General features: G+C 53.9%; 3 protein-coding genes across 3 annotated transcripts; 2 read left to right on the forward strand and 1 right to left on the reverse strand.

Annotated features, from left to right (window-relative positions):
• Positions 1-626: 626 nt before the first annotated feature.
• On the forward strand, positions 627-4,313 carry NOTO (notochord homeobox; the record flags this gene model as incomplete). Its single annotated transcript, XM_084900965.1, has 3 exons — positions 627-954; positions 3,406-3,620; positions 4,155-4,313. The coding sequence occupies 3 exons, from the start codon at positions 627-629 to the stop codon at positions 4,311-4,313; spliced, it is 702 nt and encodes a 233-aa protein (XP_084757091.1).
• Positions 4,314-7,109: 2,796 nt separating this feature from the next.
• Positions 7,110-18,837, forward strand: SMYD5 (SMYD family member 5). Its single transcript, XM_084900026.1, has 13 exons — positions 7,110-7,236; positions 11,237-11,345; positions 11,974-12,113; positions 12,536-12,657; positions 12,986-13,055; positions 13,584-13,688; positions 14,441-14,503; positions 14,721-14,791; positions 15,100-15,206; positions 15,596-15,652; positions 16,541-16,635; positions 17,296-17,366; positions 17,463-18,837. The coding sequence occupies exons 1-13, from the start codon at positions 7,141-7,143 to the stop codon at positions 17,605-17,607; spliced, it is 1,251 nt and encodes a 416-aa protein (XP_084756152.1). The 5' UTR covers positions 7,110-7,140; the 3' UTR covers positions 17,608-18,837.
• On the reverse strand, positions 18,018-23,085 carry PRADC1 (protease associated domain containing 1). The gene is made up of 5 exons (XM_084900027.1): positions 22,920-23,085; positions 21,006-21,106; positions 20,451-20,560; positions 20,028-20,195; positions 18,018-19,839 (listed from the first exon to the last, which is right to left on the reverse strand). Exons 1-5 carry the CDS (start codon positions 22,984-22,986, stop codon positions 19,719-19,721), a joined length of 567 nt encoding a protein of 188 aa, XP_084756153.1. The 5' UTR covers positions 22,987-23,085; the 3' UTR covers positions 18,018-19,718.
• Positions 23,086-23,172: the final 87 nt, after the last annotated feature.

Below are 23,172 nucleotides of genomic sequence, written 5' to 3' on the forward strand. Positions count from 1 at the left end.
TGCACAATATCAAGTGAATCTGGCTGGAGCTTCTGCTTCTGAGATAAGCAGAGGCCTGAGGGCGCCCAGTGGCAGGGCGGCTCCGCCAGGATCGATCACCAGGGAGCGGGCGACAGGGCTCCTCCCCAGGGTGGGCATTTTACATATTTTTAATTGATTTTTTTTTTTAACAGAGAGGAAGGGAGAGGGATAGAGAACTAGAAACATCAATGAGAGAGAAACATCGATCAGCTGCCTCTTGCACACCCCCCACTGGGGATGTGCCCGCAACCAAGGTACATACATGCCCTTGACCGGAATGGAACCTGGGACCCTTCAGTCCGAAGGCCAACTCTCTGTCCACTGAGCCAAACCGGTTAGGGGCAGAGTGGGCATTTTTAAATTCGGGAGAACCGAGGGAGCATGGTCCTTGGCGCGTCCCAAGCGCCTAACGGGCAGAGTCCTGGTTCTGCAGCCCCGGGGGAGGCCCCGCACGGGCCAGGGAAAAGGCCGTCCGCCCCGCCCCGCCCGGCCCCTCCCCACCCCGTCCTATGTAAGAGCTCTCGCCCCAGACGGCGCTTCCAAGCCAGGAGTCTCCCCTCCTTTTGCAGGGTGCTCTCCCTCCGCTTGCGCTGCCCCCTGGCGCCATGCCCAGCCCCGGGAGGGACCAGGCCCGGGGCCCGCGCTCAGGCTGCTCTCCCGCCCCGGAGCCCCAGGCCGACCCCGGCAGGTCCCGCGCCCCCCGACCCCGCGAGTCCTCCTTCTCCATCGAGGCCATCCTGGCGAGGCCGGCGCCCCGCGCGCCCGCCTGCGCCCCCGCCTCCGCGGGCACCTGGGAGGCTCTGCCCTGGGCGCGCCCCGCTCCCTGGCTGCCCGCCGGCCTGAGCGCGGGGCTCTGCCAGCCGCGCCCCCGGCCCCCGGCGCTGGGGCTGCGCCTGGCCCCCCTCTGCGGCCTCCAGGGCCTCGGCGTCACAGGTAGGAGCTGCCCGGGAGGCAGGCGGGGAGGGGGAGAGTGAGCAGGGCAGTGGGCACCGGTTAGGGGAGAAGTCCCTGAGTTTGGGGACCACACACGATTGGAGTGGAGCCGAAACCGGTGTGGCTCAGTGGATAGAGCGTTGGCCTGTGGATTCAAGGGACCCGGGTTCGATTCCGGTCAAGGGCACGTAATACCTTGGTTGCGGGCGCATCCCCAGTGGGGGGGAGGGGGGGGGCGTGCAAGAGGCGGCTGATAGATGTTTCTCTCTCATCAATGTTTCTGACGTTCTATCCCTCTCCCTTCCTCTCTGTAAAAAATCAATAAAATATATTTTTAAAAAAAAAGAAAGAAAAAGAAAAAAAGATTGGAGTGGAGAGGGCCCTATGACCCTTGAACTGAAGCCCCGGGAGTGTGGCTGAGAACGGCCTCTGGCGCCAGGGTGCCCCTGCAGGCTGCGGAGGTGGGTGAGCTGAGTGTGGGGGCAAAGCTGAGTGCAGAGCAAGAGGTGCCGGTGGACCGAAGCGGGCTCGGAAAGCTACCACGGCCCGACCCTGCTCCTGGGCTCTGTGTCCTCCGAGAGGGATTTGCTGCCTCCCACACGCCCTCTGGAGAACGCTTGGTGGCGCAGACCGTTCCCCAAAGCAGCTCTGGCGGTGACTCCAGGGCCCGCCTTGGCGGGGGAAGCAGATGCCGCAGGCGGTGCAGTGCAGCCGGAGCTGCTGGGAGCCGGCCACCCCAATGCCGCCTCCGCGGCTCAGGCCTCTGTGAGCTCCCCTGCACACTGACCTCTCCGAGCCTGCCTTCCTAGCGTGCTGTCGGGGCTCTGGAGGGGTGCGCCTCCCACCCACGTTGGAGAGAAACCCTGGGTTCCCAACCCCATCCAAATCCACGCCCCTGCGGCTGGGCGCCAGACCCATCACACCGCGCCCGCCGTGGTTTCTAACCTCCTCACACACCCGAGGTCTGGATTGCCCCTAACTGCTTTCTATTGAAGTGGTCACATTCTCAAGTTCGTTTTTGCATAGCTATTACATTCACACAATGCAAATGGCAAAATGTTTACTAATAACTGATTTCGGGGAAGAAAAAAAGTTTACTAAGATAGATGGAGAAATTTCCTCTGTCACTAGGTGGCTGACCTCCAGGGACCTAGTGACCCCCATCCCACAAGCAATCAATGACGCCAGTTTCTTGATTCGTTCAGCCGTATTTTATGCATATTTTATGAACACACACACACACACACACACACACACGTTTCCCCCCATACTAGACACACTGCTCTGTACCTTACTTCTTTCACTTGACCATACAGCTTGGAGGTTTTTCCATACCAATCCACACAGCTGCTTTACACCTCAGAGGGGTCCATTGTGAGGATTCTTTATTTAATCAGGCCCTATTAATGCTTCTCGCTATTAATGTCTCTTGCTATTTTGCTTGCACTTATGGAAAGTCTGGTTTGCCCAGTGGTTGGTGTGCTGGGCGGCCAGGGTCCTGACCTCACTCCCGTCAGTGGAGAGGGGTGCAGCCCTGGACGCCTCCCGGAGGCTAACGGAGGCTGGGGGGAGGAGGGGAGGTCTCAGTGCTGCAGTTCTGTTCCTCTGTCTGGAACACTCCCCTCCCAGACAGCCAAATGGTCCACGTTCTCATTCCTTTCGAGTTATAATTCGGTACCGTCCCCTGGTGGACCAATCTGCACCTCCATTGTCTTCATCTCGGCGAGCTGAATAGCACCTGTGTGTGCATTGGGAAAAGTCGCCCCTTCCCTCAGGCAGACACAGCACCTTGTCCAGGGGGCAACTATTGGCCTGTGGAGAGCGGGCAGAATTTCAGACTCCGCGTACCTTCTCCGCTAGGTACCCACGTGCAGGGCACAAGCTGCATCCAGTGGCCCTATTCAAATATCACCCCTGTGAGGTGGCTTCCCTTTCTAAGAATGCAAATTATCCTCCCCTCAATACACACACACACACACACACACACACTCACTCTGTCCTTCCCTGCTATAGTCTCCTCACTAGCACTCAGCACTGTCTGACATGCTCAATATTTTCTTTACCTTTTCTATTGCTACACAGAGATTTTTCTGTTTTGTCCTGGAACCATGCCTGACCCATAGACATTCAAAAAGCATTTGTTTGACGAAGGGCCCCTTCTCTGCCCATCCTATGGGGCGTTCTGATGGAGCCACGGAAAGGGGTGGAGGGCAAGGAGAGATGGAGGTTTGGCAACTTCTCTTAGGGTCAGAGGTCCAGCCCCTCAGCGGGAGAATCACAATATTGCCCTTCTCTCTCACTTGTTATTTCTGTGCAGTCTCTTCCCACTCTGCCTCTTGCTGTGTTAGCCAGCCGAAGGCCAGGCAGGGCAGTGGAGCTGTGAGCTTGTTCTCTCCCCTCCAACTGGGGTGGGTAGGTGGGTGCTGGCTAACCGCCCCTCCTTCTCTTTAGGTTTGGAGCTGACTTACTGCCCAGGCCTCTGGAGTCCCCCAGACGGGGCCACAAGGGAGGACCTTCAGGACACGGAGAGACCCCAAAAGAGGGTCCGGACTATGTTTACCCTGGAGCAGCTGGAGGAGTTGGAGAAAGTGTTTGCAAAGCAGCACAATCTGGTAGGAAAGAGCAGAGCCCAGCTGGCAGCCCGGCTCCACCTCACAGAGAACCAGGTAGGAACGGAGACTGGTTCTTACAAGGGTATTTCCTGGATCACATGATCTCACACATCTAGAGGAAATAATGAACAATATAAACTGATGAACAAAAACAGACCCAGAGAAAGAAGCAGCGATCAGACTCTCAAACCTCAGAGGGAAGGTAGGGGAGGGTGGGGGTAAAAGGGAGAGATCAACCAAAGGACTTGTGTGCATGCATATGGGCCTAGCCAGTGGTCATGGACAACAGGGGGGTGGAGGCATATGTGGGAAGGGGTTTGGGATGGGAATGGGGGGATGAGGACAATTATGTGATCCATAATCAATCAGTAAATCCCCTGTGATGTAAAAAATAAAAAAATAAAGTGTTAAAAAAATACTTGTTGGATGAATGGATGAATGAATGGCAACTGGAATTAAGGAAAGGATGTGTTGGGGGCAATTCTTCCTTTAAATGGAAGGGCAGGTTTTGAGTGGAGTGGGTGCTGTGGGAACGGGGGAAGCGATGGGAATTGCTGGTCACATTCTGATCTTTGCCTCCCATTCCAGGTGAGGATCTGGTTCCAGAACCGCAGGGTCAAGTATCAGAAGCAGCAAAGGCTGAAACCGCCAGCTGTGTCTGCCATGGCGGCCTCCCCAGACGAGCCCTCCAGCAGCTCTGACACAGTCATCCAGAGAGAAGACACGGAGTCAGGAGGGGACAGCTGAGGATCGGGATGAAGGCTCAACCCAGGCTGTCTGGGCTAGCTCTTCCTGGGGACACGCACTGGACCTACCTGCTTGCTCTACCTATTAACAAAGATTCTCATCGGGGTCAACGGGCGCCAGAGAAATCTGAACTGTTGAGAACTTTTCAATACTGACTCCTGGGAGTTGCAATAATGCAGTGGTCAGGAGCACAGACTTTGACCTTCAGCTATGTCTTTGGCCACGTTACCGAACTTCTGAGCCTTTCTCCTTCACCTGTATCCTGGGTGTGTTGATAACTTAGAACTCCCAGGGCTAAGATGATGTCTGTAAAGCACTCACAGTGTGTCAGGCCCGTTGCTAAGGGTGTGGCCACTGCTAAAGCTTATAGACCCCCTTCACCCGGGGGGAGTGGTGCCTGAACCAGCCCTGGATTTCCCAGGGATTAATCTCCTCCTGGCCTGGTTGTGGAGCAGAGAGGGCCTCCTTGAATCAATGTCTGGGCATAGAAGACTCTTCCCCGACAGAACTGGTAGAGTTGACAGCAAAAAAAAAAAAAAAAAAAAAAAGGAGAGAGAGGGAAAGGTAGGCTATTTAGTCCACTTCCCCTCACAAGGTTCCCCAAAGTTTTCTTGTTTTGCCTGAACTGTTCTAACTCTCAGAAGGAGCTCAGGCCCCGGTGCCTCCTTGAAGCAGACATGCTACCCTGACCACCATCTTTCTCTCTAGCTTCCCACCTTGACACTCCCCTCCCCATATTTATATAGAGCAATTTGACTCTGCCTCTGCCAAGGCTGGCATTTTACCATAGACTCTGCTGTTTTTTCATAAACAGTTTTTATTTACCCCTCTTCACTACCCGGACTCATAGTTCCCTTTCCCGGGCATCTGTTTGGTTTGTCTCTAAGAAGCCTAATTGATAACCTACCTCAGTAAAGACAGTCACAAGCATTTTCAGGGTTGATTTCTCTAAGGCTCCACATTCCTGGGTGGTGGGCTGTGGAGGCTATTTCTTTAGAATGTGGAGGTGAGCTGGTGGGAGGAGGCCTGCCCTGCCACCTGGTGGTGAAAGAGGGCATGGTCCCTGCTGGTCTGTTTTTTGAGAGGAAAAGCAGGCAGTAGAGTCAGTCTTGGAAAACCACCTGATTCCCAAAGCAGTGGACCATCTTCTCCTGGACACCAGGCTGTAGGCGTGAGGGAGGCCAGGGTCCAGCTCCAAGAACCCTTCTCTGTACCTATCTTCAGGGAAATCCCCCATAATGCTGGACCCAAAGGCAACTCTATTAATAAATCAAAGAACCCAGCTGAATCTTTTTTGCCTCTTCCAGGAACAACTGGCTCCTTCTCCTTCTCCTCCTCCTCCTCCTCCTCCTCTTCCTCCTCCTCCTCCTCCTCCTCCTCCTCCTCCTCCTTCTTCGTCGTCATCGTCGTCTATCAACAGTTACCTTTTCAGCAGTTACTGGGTTCTACTCAATCCCCAAATGTCACCCTGAGACCACAGCAGAAGCAGACACAGGTCCCTCTTCAAGGAAGGACAAGGAAACAAGGCATGGTGGTCAGGCCTGGCTGAGGGGACACATGACTTATAGATCAGTGGTTGCAGCTTTCTGGGGTCCTGAATGAGAAAACAGCCCCTCTTTTGTGGACAGGACAATGTGCACATGTACACTCACTCACTTGCATATAATTTTAGGGGATCTCAGACATGACGTCCACTATGGATCCTACTCCACCCCGCCCCTTGCCCCGGCTGCAAAGTCCCTAAGCCGCTGAAGAGTATGAGATAGGAATAAGTCCAACTTGATCATTGGTAGGACAGTCTGCCCCGCTGCCAGAGGGCCCACAGAGAAGGGAAATACTCTGCCAGACTTTGTGGAGTAAGCTAGTGCTTCCCTTCAGGATGAGGGTTAGAGAGGAGAGGAGAGGATCCACAGACTGCTTTGGTCAAGACACACCAGTGAATGGACAAAGACGACAGACACACAAACATGAACTCAGACACAGATGCACACACATCAAAACTATACAGCACAACAGCTCTGATACAGGCCCACGCTGGCCACAAAGACAGACAGGTGCAAAACTGCACAAACGTAAAAGCACAAAGGCAGACCCAGCTGGCGTAGCTCAGCGGTTGGGCATCTTCCTATGAACCAGGAGCTCACAGTTCGATTCCTGGACAGGGCACAGGCGGGGGTTGCAGGCTCCATCCCCCATGTGGGGTGTGCAGGAGGTGGCTCATCAATGATTCTCATCATGGATGTCTCTCTCTCTCTCTCTTCCTCTCCTTTCCTCTTTGAAATCAATAAAAAATATATATTTTTAAAAGTTATAAAATACGTAAAAAAGTTAAACAAATACGTAATTATCAACAAGTGAATCTGAAAACCAAGGGAATTTAAAAAAAATCTGATGAACAATATTAACTGGTGAATATAATAGAATCAGAGGTATGGAAGGGGAGTGAACTGACGATTCTCAGGGAAAAGCGGAGTGATGGGGGGGAGGGTGCGGGAAGAGACTGAACATAAACTGTGCACCTATGGATGAAGACAATGGGGGGGTTGGGAAAGGGCAGAGGGTGAGGTGGGAACCTGGTGGAGGGGAGCAATGGAGGGGAAAAAAGGAGAACTATTTGTAATAATATGAACAATAAAGATTTATTAAAAAAAAAAAAAAAAAAAAAGCACAAAGGCAGGCCCAGCTCCACCCAGTCCACACACCATCAGATCTAAACAAAGATCAAACGGACCCAAATTCGGATTCCCGAGCGGCCAAGCCGGGGGGGCGGGGCCAGTAGGGGCGGGGCCTCCCGGGTCAAGGGTCAGGAGGAGGAGGCGCGCCCAAGATGGCGGCCTCCATGTGCGACGTGTTCTCCTTCTGCATGGGCGTGGCGGGCCGGGCCCGGGTCTCCGTGGAAGTTCGCTTCGTGAGCAGCTCCAAGGTGAGGCCGGAGGAGACCACCCCACCACGTCCGGCCTTGGGAGCAGCCCCGGGGGACCCCTTACCAGCCCGCAGCTGGGGGAGCGGGGGCTCCCGGTCGGTCCCCGCGCACAGGCTCCGGGCGGTCACGCGGTGTGCCGGGGCCTCCGGGCTCCGAGCGCCCCCTCCGCGGCCCCGGCCCGGCCCGGCCCGGCCCGGCCCGGCCCGTAGGCAGCCCTCCTCCGGCTGCCGCAGGCGGGGCTGGGAGGGGGACCCCGGAGCTCCCGACCCAGGATGCGGATCCGGGCTCCCGGCCCCAGGCGCGGTGGGCACGGAGGGGAGAGCCGAGGGGAACACGACGTGGTCCCCGGGGAACTTTCTGGGGCAGATTTGGGTGAGGAAGGGCCTGGCGGTGCTCAAGAATTTGGGACGGAACCTGCAGCCCGTGGGAGCATTTGGAGGGTTGAGCAGGAGAGTGAGGTGGTGGTTGTCACTTTTTATTGTTGCTTTTTTAAAAGTTCGTTATAAAAAAAAATTTGAAAACGCATGTAAAGAAAGAAGGTAAAAAATGAAATCACCTGCAATCCTATTCTTGTGCAATATGTGTGTATAAGGTCCCATTTTTTAGAAACTGCTTTTTGATGCAGCAGTAAATCGCCCAGTCTCACTAACCCTATTTCTGTGTATTCCTTATTAAACGCTAAATAATAGTTTTCGTTTATTTCATGGGAGGGTGGCAGTTTCCTCTACCAGATACTTATTTACAGGCCCTTATGATATAGCTGATTTTTCCCCGAGGTCAAAGATCTGGTAGCACACATCCCTTTGTTCTCTCCAGCACTGAGTATTTCCTCTCCTAGTTATTATGGTTGCCATTGATATGTGCAAAATGGCATAGCTTTGTTCTCATTTACATGTCTTTGTTTACTAGCGGGTGAATAATTTATCCCGTGTGTACCCTTAGCCCTTATCCAACATGTCAGCCTTCACGCCGGTCCAGGAGCCCAACCCAATTTCCATTGCCCTTTTTTGCACAGGGGACCTGGAGCATGCCTCTCCTTGCATGGCAGTCCACTCCCCGACATCCTTGGCTTCCTCAGCTGCTCACACCGCGGTCTCCACCCCGTGGCCTGTAGTATCGATTGGCTTACACTTAGATGGTGTCTCATTCCATCACTCCTGGCATGCAGAAACTTTTACCTTTACCATCACTTAGTGCCCCCCCACGCCCTCCCTCCCTTCTTCCTTCACTTCTTCCCTCTCACTTCATTACCACTCTGCTTGCCTAATTGTCCTGGCTCGGCCTTCTATATCAAAACCCCAGCTCTGGGAGAATGCGCTGGCTGCCCTCCCCATGATGACACCTGATCTGCGGCTGGAGAAAAGCATACACCTACCACTCAGACTTAGTGGCAAGAGAGTAGGCTCTTTGCATCTGTTTTCATCAGATGAGATTGGTTTATACAATAATTTTATTTTGTGTAATTTCCCTAGTTACCACGTTAGTTATGTTTTGTTTTTGAGTAAAATGGAGAAGCTTTATTTATACTGTTGTATATAGTTTAAATAGCATGAGAATTATTCTTTGGTCTGACAGAGCTGGCCCATAAAACTATATAGATTAGGAGCCTCCTGTGGGATAGCTTTGATCACTTTATTGCTCCTATGGATATTGGCCAGAATGCTTTCTTAAGAATTTACCAACTATTATGCCAGGGACGTGACTAATCACAACAGAAACCTGATCAAATACAGTGATGCCAACCAGAACGCCATACTGGGACACATCAGCCAGAAAACAACACTGCTTTTTAGTCTGTCTAGGTTTTCTTACTTTTTAAAAAATATGTTTTTATTGACTTCAGAGAGAGAGAGAGAGAGAGAGATAGAGATATAGAAACATCAATGATAAGACAGAATCATTGACTGGCTGCCCCCTGCACACCCCCTACTGGGGATTGAGCCTGCAACCCGGGCATGTGCCCTTGACTGAAATCAAACCCAGGACCCTTCAGTCCACAGGCTGACGCTCTATCCACTGAGCCAAACCAGCTAGGGCGAGGCTTTCTTACTTTTGAATTAAGTTTTGGCAATTTATATTTTTTTAATAAAATCATCCATTTAATAAAGATTTTTAAAATTTAGTGCAGCCTTAGAGTTTTGTACAATATTTTTTATTTACTTGCCAAATTGGGAATATATTTGCATACTTTGTGCCCTTTCCATTCAGGTTCAGTTCTCTCCAAGCTTCTTGGAAATATGAATTAGAGCTGTTTTCTTGAAACACTTTCATGTTTTGGGGATGTGTGGTTTTATAGAGGAATAGTTCTGCTTCCCACTTTGTTTTGATTACTTAATATTACTGCATTTTGGTCCTCAAGAAGGAAAGCAGCCGAAACCGGTTTGGCTCAGTGGTAGAGCGTCAGTCTGCGGACTGAAAGGTCCCCGGTTCGATTCCAGTCAGGGGCATGTACGTTGGTTGCGGGCACGTCCCCAGTAGGGGGTGTGCAAGAGGCAGCTGGTCGATGTTTCTAGCTCTCTATCTCTCTCCCTTCCTCTCTGTAAAAATCAATAAAATATATATTAAAAAAAAAAAAAGAGAGAGAGAGCAATATTTATCTAATACTGAGATTTGAGATTGTCAGAGATAATATTTATATCTTTATGTCCCGTAGCAGAAGGCCAAATTTCATTTTGCGAGTTTGGGTCCCAGGGGCCACAAGGTATGGGTGGGGTTTTCAGGAAGACAGCGAAGTGCATCCACGGCTTTGCCCAATGGTTTTGTTCCAACTCCCGCTCTACTGTGAGAGCTCCCAGAGCTAGCTGTCCAGAGGGTTGAGCTTTGTGGCTTGTGGGTTGCGCAGGCCTGTTCAGCTCTGCACTTCCTGCTGCTTTGACTTTGGGAAGTGGCCCTGTCTGGCCAGAGCTCCATTGCTAGAAGACAAGGTGCTACGCATGAGGCCACATGACCAAGACATTTAACTGCTGTGCAGACCACTTTTCTCTCTCCCTTTTAGTGACAATTCAGTGTTTGCAAGGCACTTCTTTGAGTGAACGGTGGAAGTAAATGCCTGGTGGGGCCAGTAACTTCCCTGGGTTCTAAAGCTGTCTCCGGAATCCCTTTGCACTCAGAGATGCAATTCAGCGATAATTTTCTCATCCTTCGACTTTTCCCCCGATGTGGATGGTGCTTTAGACTTCTAGTTCTCAAACTTTGACATGCCTGAGAAGCTCCTGGGCATCTTGTGAAAGTCATATTCTGATTCAGCAGGTCTGGGGTGGGGCCTGAGACTCTGCATTTCTGACAGCCTCCTAGCTGATGCCCAGGCTGCCAGTCCATCCCCTCACTTTGAGTAGTAAGGAGGTAGAGCTTATGGGGTGCATGACCTGTGCTGTATCCTGGGAAATACCTGTTTGCTAATATTAAATACTCATTTTTCCTGTGGGAATCAGATACAAAGAAGTGAAGCAATTAGCTTAAAAGTCCAAGTAAGTAATCATTAGGATCAGTGCTACGATTAGTCATTCTTTTCAGAGTAACCCCTGCGAAGTTGTTGGGTGCCAGGTACTATGCCAGGTGCTGTGAGTATCTGCTCAACCAGGGAAACAGGGTGTATTCTCCCCCAAGCTAGGCCTCCTTCTCCCATGGTGTAGGATTTCTGTGCAACCATTAATGGCAGCATCACTGCCGGGTCCTGGAGGGGCATGGGGGTGACTCCGAGAAGGCTGCCCTGCTGTTACCAGCTCCTGGTACAGGAGGCCCCAGCCTGCTCTGAGCTGTGGCCCTCCTTGGGCCATTCTAAAAATTCTCCTTAGGCTGTTCTGGGATGGCTGACATCCCGGGCCCTCTTCTCTGAACAGAGCTGCATTTTCAGAGGAGGCCACTATGGGGCGCTGGCCATGCTCCGTGAACCCCCTGCCTCTGCTAAGCGGTAGCATGGGGTGAGGCGGGTGGCCCTCCAGGAGCCTTGGAACTGTGCTCTGTTTCTAATGGCCATCCTGCTCCTTCTCTGCCCTCTCAGGGAAAGGGGCTTTTTGCCACGCAGCTGATCCGGAAGGGGGAGACCATCTTCGTAGAACGGCCCCTGGTGGCCGCACAGTTTCTCTGGAATGCACTCTATCGCTACCGAGGTGAGCACACGCCATGCCTGGTGCTGCTGGGCCCAGCTGCCTCTGCACAGAGAGAGCTGGTGGGTGTCTCGGGATGTGAGGAGGAGAGGCTGTCTTCCTTGGGGACCTGCCCCTGAGAACCTCTGTCTGACCTCAGGCTGTTGGGGGCTGTGAGCCTGTAGGGAAGAGGCTTTTCCCAAGTGTCCCCGGGGAGGGCTGTCACTCGGGGGGAACTCAGCCCACCCTGATAATAGAAGGGACCGGATGTCATGCTGGCGGGCCCTGTGCCAAAGGGGCGCCTTCTACCCGAGGCCACAGGCCCCGTGGTGAGGAAAGGCTGCACTGAGGGTCAGAAACCAGCCACATGCTTCCCCCTTCTCTTTCCTTCGGCCAGAGATAAACTGGGAGGAGGGTCCCCTTTTTCCAAAATGCTGGGAAAGTCCAGTCTTGGGGAAGGGATGGGAGCCCCACAGACTAAGTCCCATTGAGAAGCAGGGTGCATGCTTTAACGTATTCATTTACTCACTTTCTAAACATTGGGAGCGCCCACTATGGCCCAGCACTATTCTAGCCCTGGGATACTGCTGTGAAATGACACATGTGGACCCTGCTCTCGAGACAGACTGTCCTGCCTGGCTCTCTCCCTCAGCCTGTGACCACTGCCTGCGGGCACTGGAGAAAGCGGAGGAGAACGCCCAGAGGCTGACTGGGAAGCCCGGCCAGGTGCTGCCTCACCCTGAGCTGTGCCCTGTGCGCAAGGACCTCCACCAGAGCTGTCCCCACTGCCAGGTGCGTGTGCCGGGAAGGGACTGATGGAAGAGACCTTAGCTGAAGTCCCCTTTGGGGAATCGGCAGCGGAGACGCACCGGGTCCCGGCCCCTGAGAACCGCAGTGTAGGACAGGACATTGAAAAGGCTCAGCTGCTGTGCAGTTTCACCCTCTTGCTCCAGTCCCTTTGTCTCTAGAAAGTAGGCTGGATGGGAGCTTGTCCCCTTCCTAAGATCCTGGTGGGGGCTCTCCCCTCGACCTGCTCAGCTCTCTTTCTTTCCCTCGGTTTTACAAGCCTGGGGTTGTAGGTGACCCCTCACATGCCCCCAGAGCACTGTGTGCTTCCCATGTCACAGCAGCCTGGGCTCCTGCTCGGGGCTGTTTGTGGAAGGAATGCAGTCAGAGGAGCTGAGTGCCACGTGGGACCTCCGCCCCTCCAACAGGTGATGTACTGCAGTGCAGAATGTCGGCTGGCGGCCGCTGAGCAGTACCACCGGGTCCTGTGCCCAGGCCCCTCCCAGGACGACCCCCTGCATCCTCTCAATAAGCTGCAGGAGGCATGGAGGTAGGTGGCATTTCATCTCTTCTTTCCTTGATTCCTCCCTCCCCTGCCTGCATTCAACAGATGCAGCCATTTTTCTTAAGTTACCATACCCCTGAATTCCCCCACCCCCATTCTTACGGTTAAACAGAGCCCCCTGCCTTTTGTTTGAGCTGCCAGTCCCACCATCCTCAACATTTTACACCTTCCCCTAAGCCTATAGGAATGTAAAGTCCTGTCCAAGCCTTTGCCCATGACTTTCTCTCTCCAGTCTGTAGCAGTCAGACTGGACTTCCTTGAGAACAGCTACTTGGAGGGAATTCCTAGGCCAAACCTTTTTCTTTCTCCCCAGGAGTGTTCACTACCCCCCTGAGACGGCCAGCATCATGCTGATGGCCCGGATGGTGGCCACGGTGAAACAGGTGAGCCCCCCTGACCCCCCCGGGAAGCAGAAAAGGCTTCGTTCCACCCTCGGCCTCGGCCTCCTGCTTGGATGCAGAGTTCCTCCCGGGCCTTCCGAAGGACAGCTGCTTCCTGCGGAAACCCTAGGAGCTGATAACCATAAATCTGGCAGGGAGTGGGCACTCGTCTTGTCTATAGGCTTTGACCTCGGAGAGGACATTCTTGTGCAGGAGGAATTCATGCATTCGGTTTGTAAGCACCACTTTTTTAGGATCGTGTCTCTTACATAAAGTGAGAGAAGCCGTGCTAACCCCTCCTATTACTATTTTTGCTCAAGTGTTGAATTGGCTAGATTGGCCCCAGTTGGGGAGATAGCTGGGGATATACAGGTTGGAAGGAAGTCCCAGGTCAAGGGAAGGGTCTACCTAGAAGCTCAGGTGTGATGCAGGGGCGACAGTGGCAGTCAGGACGTGGTGTCTGTGAGTCCGTGTGTGCACATGCATGCACAGGTATGTGTGAATGTGACCTGAAACATGTGTTCACTGCAGGCTAAGGATAAGGATCGTTGGATCAGGCTCTTCTCCCAGTTCTGTAATAAAACGGCCAACGAGGAGGAAGAAATTGTCCACAAACTCTTGGGGGACAAATTCAAGGTTGGTCTTTTCCCATGCCCCTCCACCCCAATAGCCTGGAATGTTCTGTGGCTTCCTGCGGAGCTCCGCCTTTGGTCCCTTCCCAGTGAGAAATCCTGTGGGAAATCAGAGGACTTAACGTTCCTGCCGTTATTTAACTTCATGACCTAATGTGGGCCCAGAACTGGGAAGTGGGATAATGACAGAGGAAGGAGGGGTGGAACAGCAAGACCTCGTGATGGGACAGCAGTGGGTGTGTCAGGTGTAATGAACAGTGGAGGGTTGGGGATCCACAGGGTCAGGGAGCAGTAAGTACCCACTGCCAATCACAGAATTACAAAATCTGAGGACAGTGGGTTTCCACGCAGGAGCTCCCTGAAGGTGGAAGCAGATGTGTGAAAAGGCATCCAGGGTGTTTCTTCCTGCATGGAGTCCTGAGGAAAGGGTGGAGGGGAGAGTCAGGCCGGTCTGGAGGCTAGTTAGGGGTGGCTGGGGTTGGTGGTGAGAACAGGTGTTCTAAGCCAGGCTCCCTTGGCCCTGCTGGCAACGAGGCTGGAAAATAGGGATTTGGGGTTTGCCGCTCTGATTTGAAGTAGACGGTGGACTGCCATGGCTCTTTGTAGATAAGGACCGTGGCCTTCCTCTGCCCCCAGGGAGAGCTCAGTCTACAGAGCCGGCCCTTTTCCTTCCCTCACAAGGTCGTCGGGGCCCTGCCTGGGTGCTGATGGGAAATCCTCAGGGATGCAAGTCTCTCCCTGTCTTTCCTAAACCAGGGCCAGCTGGAACTTCTGCGGAGGCTCTTCACGGAGGCCCTTTATGAGGAAGCGCTCAGCCAGGTGAGTGAGAGGGTGGGACCAGTGTCTTCCCCAGTCCCTCTGGCTCTCCAGGGGCCACTGGGTCAGCATTTCCCCCGGGACAGCCGAGCGAGAGCTGACTTGGACTTCGGGAGTTGGGGTGGGGCTGACTCACAGAAAACTTCCTGCACATAGAGTTGTATCAGGAAGAAAAGCAAGTGGCTGGGCCCTGAGTGCTCATCTCTTTTCTCCCCCACAGTGGTTCACTCCAGATGGGTTCCGGTCTCTCTTTGCGCTTGTTGGGACCAATGGTCAAGGAATTGGGACCAGGTTAGGAGACACTGTTCCAGATATATTGGACTTGTCCCTCGGGGCTTGGGTGGGAAAGTAACTAAGGAAGGTAGCCACACCTCCTTTAAAGGCTAGGTGGGGCAGGTGCAACTCTGTGGCCAGAGTTGCCATAATGATGGGGGTCAGAAAGACTGAGCTGGTGGAGTCTGCTCCCATTGGGATTCTTGGTCTCTGGGGAAGACAGGGGCCCCGCCCTGGAGAAAGAAATGGGTGTAACTTGCTTGGAGGTGGAGAGCCCTGTTCACTGGGCCTCCTGCTCTCCAACTGCCACTGCCTGGGACCCTCAGCTCCCTCAGCCAGTGGGTCCATGCCTGTGACGCTCTGGAGCTGAAGCCACAGGACCGCGAGCAGCTGGATGCCTTCATTGACCAGCTATACAAGGACATCGAGGCAGGTGGGTGAAATGGAGACACCGCCACCCCACTCCCCACCCCTCGGTCAAATCTGGACCGGTTTCCCCAGGGAGCTCTGAGTTAATGATGGGGGCCATCATCCTGTGTGCCTGTGGGAAGCTCCGATCTGTCTGAGGGACACACAGATGAGAAATGGGCCTGAGATCCGTGCAAAGACTCCATGCTGGAGGTGGGGAGTGCCGGACAAACAGAGTGCTATCACTTACAGAAAAGCAGGGCTCATGCCTCAGAGATGTAAGTTCATCTGTAAGGATCGGCTGCATTCGTGTGGTAGGGTGGCAGGACAGTGAGGCAGTGCCTTACCTTATAAGCCTGGTTTCCTTTTCCCTATAAAACAGGCAGAATAACTCCTGCCTATTACTTCTTACAGCCACTGGCGAGTTCCTGAACTGTGAAGGATCAGGCCTCTTTGTGCTTCAGAGCTGCTGTGAGTCCTGCCACTGAGGAGTGGCGCCCTCCGAGTTATAGTTCATCTCTCTCGTTTTGCTAGGCAGATGGGGTTGAGTCTGGGAGTGGGGTTAGATCTGAGCTTCCCTTGGAGATTCCTTTGGTCCTTTTTGGTCCATCAGTTTTTCATTCGTTCATTCATTGGACTGCTGGTGCCTTAGTATATGTTTATATATAAAAACTTCCAGTGGGTCAGGCCTGTGTTCTGCAGGGCACTGAGCTCTGATTTTCTTAAGAGAAGCATGAACTGTGCACCTCCACTGCCCTGCGAAGTTTGGCAGGGAAGTGTGGGGAGAGCCTGGGAGCCCTCAGGATCCGGGGAGGAGGGAACTCGGGCCAGCAGGCAGTCCCCACCTGCTGGGGAGGGGTAGTCCGCTCAGACTATTCATTGTCTGTTCTAGCACCCAGCCTCCCACCCTCTAGTTTCCTCTCTGCAAATCCTCTTCCCAGGTTCCAGAACCACTTTACCCTCCCAAACTAGGCTCTCAGGGGGCCGGGCTCACCTGTTACCAGATGGCCATTAACAGACAGGACTGAGTTAGTGGTCTGGCACAGGCAGCCCTTTCAAAGCCCTGTCCCTCTTTTGTGAGACCCTGGAAACACAGCTGAGAGTCGGGGTGGCCAGTGAGGAGGAAAGCAGGGGCAGACGTGGACGGTGGGAGAGGGAGCGATGTGGGAGACACTTGTGACTCAGTGGTCTCAGGAAAGAGCACTGGACAGGGAGTCAGGAAAACGAGCTCCAGGATCTGCACAGCCCTAGATAGATCCCATTCTTCCAGAAAACAAGGAAGGATGGGGCCTCGTGCTCTAAGAGTTGAGGCTGTTTTTATTAGTCAGCAATCCTCACTACCTGCCTCTCGTGACCCAGGCAACCACAGCTGTGTCCCCAATGCAGAGACCTCCTTCCCAGAAAACAACTTCCTCTTGCATGTCACCGCCCTGGAGGACATTAAGCCGGGAGAGGTGAGGGGCCCGGGGGCTGTGGGGAGCGTGGGGGGTGGCAGTGGGCCTTGCGAGTTCCCTCGGGAGATTGGGAGCGGCAGTGGCTAGGGCCTAAAGGCAGGCTGCTGAGTTGAATCCCCCACACCCCAGGGCATGAGTCGTTCTGCTCCTAGATATTCTCTAACCCCACCCCTTAAAAAATAACTCCAGAAAGCCTCAGAGCAGTGTTTGAGAAATAGCTGTGTGCCAGGTTCTTATCCCCAGCTACCCTGTGATAAAAAAAATCTACAACTTCTAAGAAAACGGGAGGTGGCTCTCTGTGGCTCGGACTGTGGGGAGCTACTCCTGGTTTTCAGTGCTGCAATCTGGTTGAATCTTCCAGGACAAGTTGCATCTCACCAAGATAACCTCTAAACCCAGCCACTGATCTTGCCTTAATGCCACTAAGCCTGGCCTGCGGCTAACTGCTGTCTCCTCTCCGCCTCATATGTAGATTGTTAGAACTCGTAGTGACCTGCTTGCTGAGGACACAGAGGAATGGATCGGGGCAGCCCACCCCTTCACTGAAGGGAGCTCGGGCCCTTGGGGATGGAGCAGAAGTTGGGGATAGGGTAGTGATTGGGGAGTCCCTAATCCCACCTAATAGCACAGACTGACAGACCCCACTTCTCTGCGTTCCAGGAAATCTGTATCAGCTACTTAGACTGCTGTCAGCGGGAGCGCAGTCGCCACAGCCGCCACAAGATCCTCAGGTGCCCGCCGGGAAAGTGGTGGGCAGCTGGGCTCAGAGCCTCTATCCCAGTGGCTGCCTGACTTTTCACCCTCCCCCCCACCCCCATCTGCTGCAGGGAGAACTATCTGTTTGTCTGTTCCTGCCCCAAATGCCTGGCAGAAGCTGATGAACCCAATGTGACCTCAGAGGAGGAGGATGAAGAGGAGGAAGAAGGAGAGGCAGAAGATGCAGAGCTAGGGGACGAGATGACCGATGTGTGATGTCACCGTGCCTGGAAGGGGCCCTACCCCAGACTCTGCCAGAAAATGGGCCTTCCCCCAGAGAAGAGGCTTGGAAGGAAGTCCCCACTCCCGTTGCCTGCTCCCCCCTCCCGCCCCGCCCCATTCCAGCTGTTTCTGCTGGAGGGCAGGAAAGAGGCTGGACCCTAGGCTCTCCACTCCCCACCAGACCTCATGCCCTGGACACTGCTGCCGAGGGGCTCGGGTTCTGCGCTGTCGCTGAGCCTTTCAGAATCGGCCTCCTCCTGACGTACTCTGTTCCAGAGTGTGAGCGGCCGGAACAAGGTCAGGGCCTCACAGTATTTCTTCCCCCTTGGCCCCACGGCTGCGCCTTTCCATCCGTCCGAGGCTTCGCCCCTCTCTACTTACTATTGAAGGGGTAACAGTGGCAGTCTGAGAACAGCCTTACTTTATTGAAGAAGAAAGAAGAGGTGGTGCATTGCCCTCACCTTCCCCACCTCCCATCGTGGTAGCTAATAAGGCAACTGCCTGACTACTGCTAGCACAGCCGAGTGAGGCAGGAAGGAGGAACCGACCTCCGGAGCACTTTCCCTAAGGCTCTCCGCCAGGAAACACTGAGCCCGGGGGAGGGACTTCCTCTCCTTGGACATCGGGGGGAGTGGAGATGAACTCCTCCAAACTCCAGAATCTCTATTTTGTGCCTTGCCTTTCAGGCCCTGGCACAGTGGCTGGCTCCACCGTATGGAGAAGGCTTCTGCCTCCCTCGGGAGGGGCGTGTGGGTAATCATTACCCCTTCCTCACACCACTTCCCATTGAAGACTCTAGCAGCATGGCTGTGACCTGGCGGGTGACAGGCCTGTGCATCATAGGATGGTCCCCTGGGACCAGTTGAATATGGGCCTCAGTCCATCGTTAGGGTCTCCACAGAGGAACACTGAAGTCTTCCAGAAACCTAGAAGAGCTGGGTTAGATACTCGGAGATTAGCCCTGATTGTATCCCCCAACCCCAAATTGGCAGCACCCCTCACTCTTGTTTTGGGTGCTGTGGGAATTATAACCCATCACTTGCAATTCCTTTCTGCCTGCCTTCCCTAAGGGGTCTTCACACCCCCTGCTAAGGGATCCTAGGAAGGCAGGCGCCTGCCTGTCTGGCCTATTGGGTTCTTGCTCCTTCACAGCAGGCAGCTTCTCCTCCTACCCCCACCTGCCCACTGTTCTCAATAAAATGTGAGTGGTGACAGGCCTCTGAAGGAATGCTTGGCGGAGAACTTGACAAGCTGCCGGAGCGCACAGCAGTCCTGTGGGTGGTGAAAGGCTCGAAAGGTAAACCGGATAATGGCAAGAGGTGGGAGCTCTGGCTCCCCAGTTTAGGCTCATCTCTGGTCTCACCTACGCTCTGCCTTGCTGATGTTCTAAAGCCCCAGAGCAGGGGTCCTCCACGGGCCAGCATGGTTCCCTGGCTCCAGGCAGCAAGAGGAGCCTTCTCCCCAGGTGACTGTGGCTCCTGAGATCTTAAGCAGGAGGCTGTGTTGGGATCCAAGACTAGCAATCAGCAGAGGTCCTCAAGGCCCTCTGGCAAGTCATTTATAGACTCTGGGCCTCAATTTCCTCCCCTCAACACAAGGGCATGGGGCCAGATGGGTAAGTTTGAAGGCCCCCCCCCCCCCCAACCATGTGCTCTTATTCTAGGACACAGTTGCAACCCTGATGAGAGGTTTATTGCTCAAAGTCAGTGAGGGGTTATTAAATCCTCAAACACTAGCTCCTTAAACCACCCCAGTAACTGCTGTGAAGGACACAGGAGACCCTGGGTGGGGGAGGCTGGAGCCGAGCCAGGTGAGATGTGACAGGTCACAGATGGCCCTCAGGCCACCTGCCTTTAGCCCCTTTGGTTCCAGATGCTAGGCCTCAGCCAAGAGGCCCTGAGGCTTGCATCTTCCCATAGCATGAGACACCATTGAGAGCCCAGGGGAGGGAGAACAGTGTGACTTTCCTTAGCCTAGCTAAGCCCACGCCTTTTTCATCTACCTGGCTCCCTTATCCCCAAAGGCTGTCTCCAAGTCCCAAACGCCAGGATTTCTGGGTTCCCCCTTCCCAGCCTAGAGTTGGCTGGAAGGTGGGACCAACTCTTCTACCAGAAGGTCCAGGGTGGTTGCAGCAGCTCAAAGGTGGGGATGCTGGTGACATTGACCGGGATGGAAATGATGGCCCATGGCAGCCCATGCTGTTCCAGGGAGCGGCGGATCATGTAGCTGGGAGGGCATGAAGAAAGGTGGTGATGGTCACTTTCTCAGCACCCCATCATGCCCCACTGTCCCCATCACTCTGGGAGTTCCAGAGCCCGAGGACTTTTGACCCTCCAACTGGTTCACCCCGAGATGAGGCTTGTGGGAAAGGGACTGGTGATTGCCCTTGACCTCCAGAGACAAGGAGCCCTCACCCATCTCGGCCAAGTAGGAAGAGGGCAGGGATGTCGGCCGTGCGCTGGGTACTGTCCTGGATCATCTCCACATAGAAGCTGTCATTGTCAACTGCGTTGTCAGAGATGATCACCGCCCGCCCGCCATGTTCCTGCACCACCCGGGTCTTGGAGAGGAAGGAGCAGCCCCTGGAAAAGGTAATGAGATTAAAGGAAAGGCAGGCTCTTAGCTACCCCTCCCCTAGGCCATCACCCTAGGAGGCTGAACGGACATAGTTTTTCAGAAAGGCTCACAAATAAATGGCCAAAAAGCATGGATAATCTTAAAGACTCTTAAAATGATGAATTATTTAAGAACTATTTCAAAGGACCACCACCACCACTGATCTTCGGAGCTTCCCTATTCCTGCCCTTCCCTTGTGCCAGTGCCTCCCCACGCCTCACCCCCTCTCCACCAGAGCGATCTGGTCCTGGATGAAGAAGCCATTGCTGAGTTCTCCGCAGGCTTCTGAAGGTTCCGCGGGGACAAGGTGGATCTGCTCATACCTTGTGTGCTGAAAGAAACATTAGGTCGCAGGGTGAGGAGTGCACCTGCTTTAGGACCGGGCTGACATCCTATCCATCAGTTCCTCACAAGGTGTGAAGAGGTGTGGAGTGGTTTCTGTGTGCTGGCTACTGCCTTCTCACAAAATAGTTGTCCTATCCCTTTCCAGGAGATCGGCAAGGGAGCTGGTACGGTCCCAGAATGAGGAAGTAGCTTGCCTTAAGTTATTCAGAAGTACAGCTAGCAGGGCCCTTGGTTTTTCATGTTCCCAAAGACAACGAGTCCCTCCGTGGCGCCCAGGGAAGTAGCTGGAGGCCCTTCCTGCACTGCAGCCCCTGCACTGCTCGCTCCCATGTCCCAGCACTCAAGTGTTGGTTGGAGGGCGGAGAGGGAGCACCTCAGCTTAGGAGAAGATGGCGACAGGATCCGAGAGGAGGGACCCTCCCCAAACTTACAAAGATGCCACCAAAATCCTTTGCGGGTGTAGCTGTGAAAATGTATCGAATGTCTCCGGGACTCAGCACTTGGAAGTACAAATAATCATGGATGCGTAAGCCTGAAAAGTAAAAGGTACAGATGAGAAGCCCCCAGGGACCCTGTGTTATCAAGAAGGCTGACTATGGTCAGGGCCCCAGGACTCTGTTTCAGCCAAGTGGGTCCTCCAGTGGGTGAGACATGGTCCCTGCCTTGGGGAGGACAGAGTTGATGCAGAGTTAGTCAATGTTAGTACAGAAAGATTTATAACTGCTGCTGTTTACAAAGGTGAGCCAGGAAGACGGCTCTCGTGTGATCTCTGAGGGTTCATCTGTCTTTGCTCTGAAGAGGACCTGAGACTTTCAAGGAGAAGATATGTTAGTCTGGATACAAAACACTCTCCTAAAACTGAAACGTTCACTCTCTGGTCCCACTGCCATCCTCTGCTCCAACACTATCATTTCTCGTCCTGACTAGTCTACCTTCCCTTTTTGCTCTCTGAGGTCCATTCCCCCAACAACAGCCAAGGATATTCTTGAAACATAGGGTCATGTCATCACTCCCCTGGCTTCAAAACCCATCAAAAGCTCCCCTTTGTACTTAAAATCTAAGCTCTTAACTCTGGCCTGCAAGGTCCTGCTCTACCTGGCCCGTGGCTGCTGCTCCAACCTTATTTCCTTCCTCTGTTCCAGCTACACTGGGCTCCTTCCAGTGTCTGCACTCTGAGGCATCTTGCAAGCTGTTCTCTGGGAGGCTGCCTACCCTCACCTCACCCCCCCTCCCCCTCTTCACCTGGCTTACTCCTCCTCATCTGTCAGGCCATGGCTTAAACGGCACTTTCCCCGAGAAATCTGCTCTGTGACTGCCCTCCCTTTATGCCCATTCAAAATACACTTTTCTCCATCGACACTTCCAACATAATTTGTAATTCTGGATTATTCATAATTTTTGTTTAATGTATGTCTCCTCCACTAGAGCAAGGACCATGAGTTTATAGGTTCCTTCCATGCTGTATCCACATTACCTAACATAGTGGCTAGGATATAGTGAGTGCACAATAAGGGTTGTTGAATAAACAACCATTTCCAGCTCCCCTGCACGGAGGAAGAGAATTGCGAAAGCCAGGGTTTTCTGGGGTGTGGTAACTTCTCTTTAGCACCAAAGTGTAAGGTTTCACCTAAGCTTGAGTCTCTGGTTTCCTTAGTCCACTGAGACTGATGAATATGGAAGGGTGAGAGCTGCTGCCACCGGACCATTAGTCAATCAACAACCCACCACTGTGTGCCAGGGTTGGGGCTGGCTGCGGCTTTGGTTGTCCTTGTCTACTGCCCAAATCAGCCACCAGGTAGAGCTCCACTGCTTTGGCACTGGGCTATGCATCTTTTTATCTTGAGAATGAGAGCTTGCATCAGAAGGCCTCCCTGGGTTAGCACTAAATCCCTCCTTGCCCCCCACCACACACACACACACATCTGTGCCTGGCCTTTGCATTTGCTGATGTGTGTAAATTAAGCATGGTATACGTAAGGGTATGTATGTTTCTGTGCCTGTGTAGGTGCAAACAGGTTGTCTATGTGCATGTGTGAGCCCACGTGTAGGGATGTGTGTGACCATATGTGCTCACATATCAACAGCATGCAGGATCTCCAGTGGTCCCTGTTCCTCCTCTCGGTCGCTCCCTCAGCCACCTGCGTCGGCGTTAGTGGGGGTAAGGGAGAATCTTGCTTCGCTGTAGGGCTCAGGCCGCGCCCAATTCAAGTTCCTAAGGACCAGCACCCACCCACTCCAGCCGCCTGCACTCGCCGGGTCCCCAAGGTGACCCGTGGCCCCCAGCCCGAGCCGCGCGCAAGCTGGACGGCCCGCCCCACAGCACAGCCCCGCCCGTCGCCGCTCACCGTGGGCCGCGACACAGGCGGGGAGCCAGAGCAGGAGACACCACCAGCCCGCGGCGCCGACGACCATCTCCGGGCCCGGCCGGGCGCCGCGCTCCCTTCAGCCTCCCCGCCGCCGCGCGTAGCTCGCCGGACTTCAGCCTGACAGCTGCCCCGGCCTCCCGCCCCCAGGCCCGCTCCTGGCGCTGATTGGCGGACGGGAACGAGGCGCACGGCTGATTGGCTGTGACGCCTGCTCTTCTAGCCACACTTTCTA

Source organism: Pipistrellus hanaki, assembly GCF_964339955.1.
Source record: "Pipistrellus hanaki genome assembly, chromosome: 12".
NCBI lineage: Eukaryota > Metazoa > Chordata > Mammalia > Chiroptera > Vespertilionidae > Pipistrellus > Pipistrellus hanaki.

Bases quoted from the DNA above. Each gene is read 5' to 3' on its own strand.
- SMYD5 (XM_084900026.1), top strand. From the start codon at position 7,141: ATGGCGGCCTCCATGTGCGACGTGTTCTCCTTCTGCATGGGCGTGGCG. The intron at 12,114-12,535 runs GTGCGTGTGCCG...CCCCTCCAACAG, and splicing joins AGAGCTGTCCCCACTGCCAG to GTGATGTACTGCAGTGCAGA. The intron at 16,636-17,295 runs GTGAGGGGCCCG...TCTGCGTTCCAG, and splicing joins AGGACATTAAGCCGGGAGAG to GAAATCTGTATCAGCTACTT.
- PRADC1 (XM_084900027.1), bottom strand. From the start codon at position 22,986: ATGGTCGTCGGCGCCGCGGGCTGGTGGTGTCTCCTGCTCTGGCTCCCC. The intron at 20,561-21,005 runs GTAAGTTTGGGG...TGTTTCTTTCAG, and splicing joins AGGATTTTGGTGGCATCTTT to CACACAAGGTATGAGCAGAT. The intron at 19,840-20,027 runs GTGAGGGCTCCT...ATGCCCTCCCAG, and splicing joins TTCCTACTTGGCCGAGATGG to CTACATGATCCGCCGCTCCC.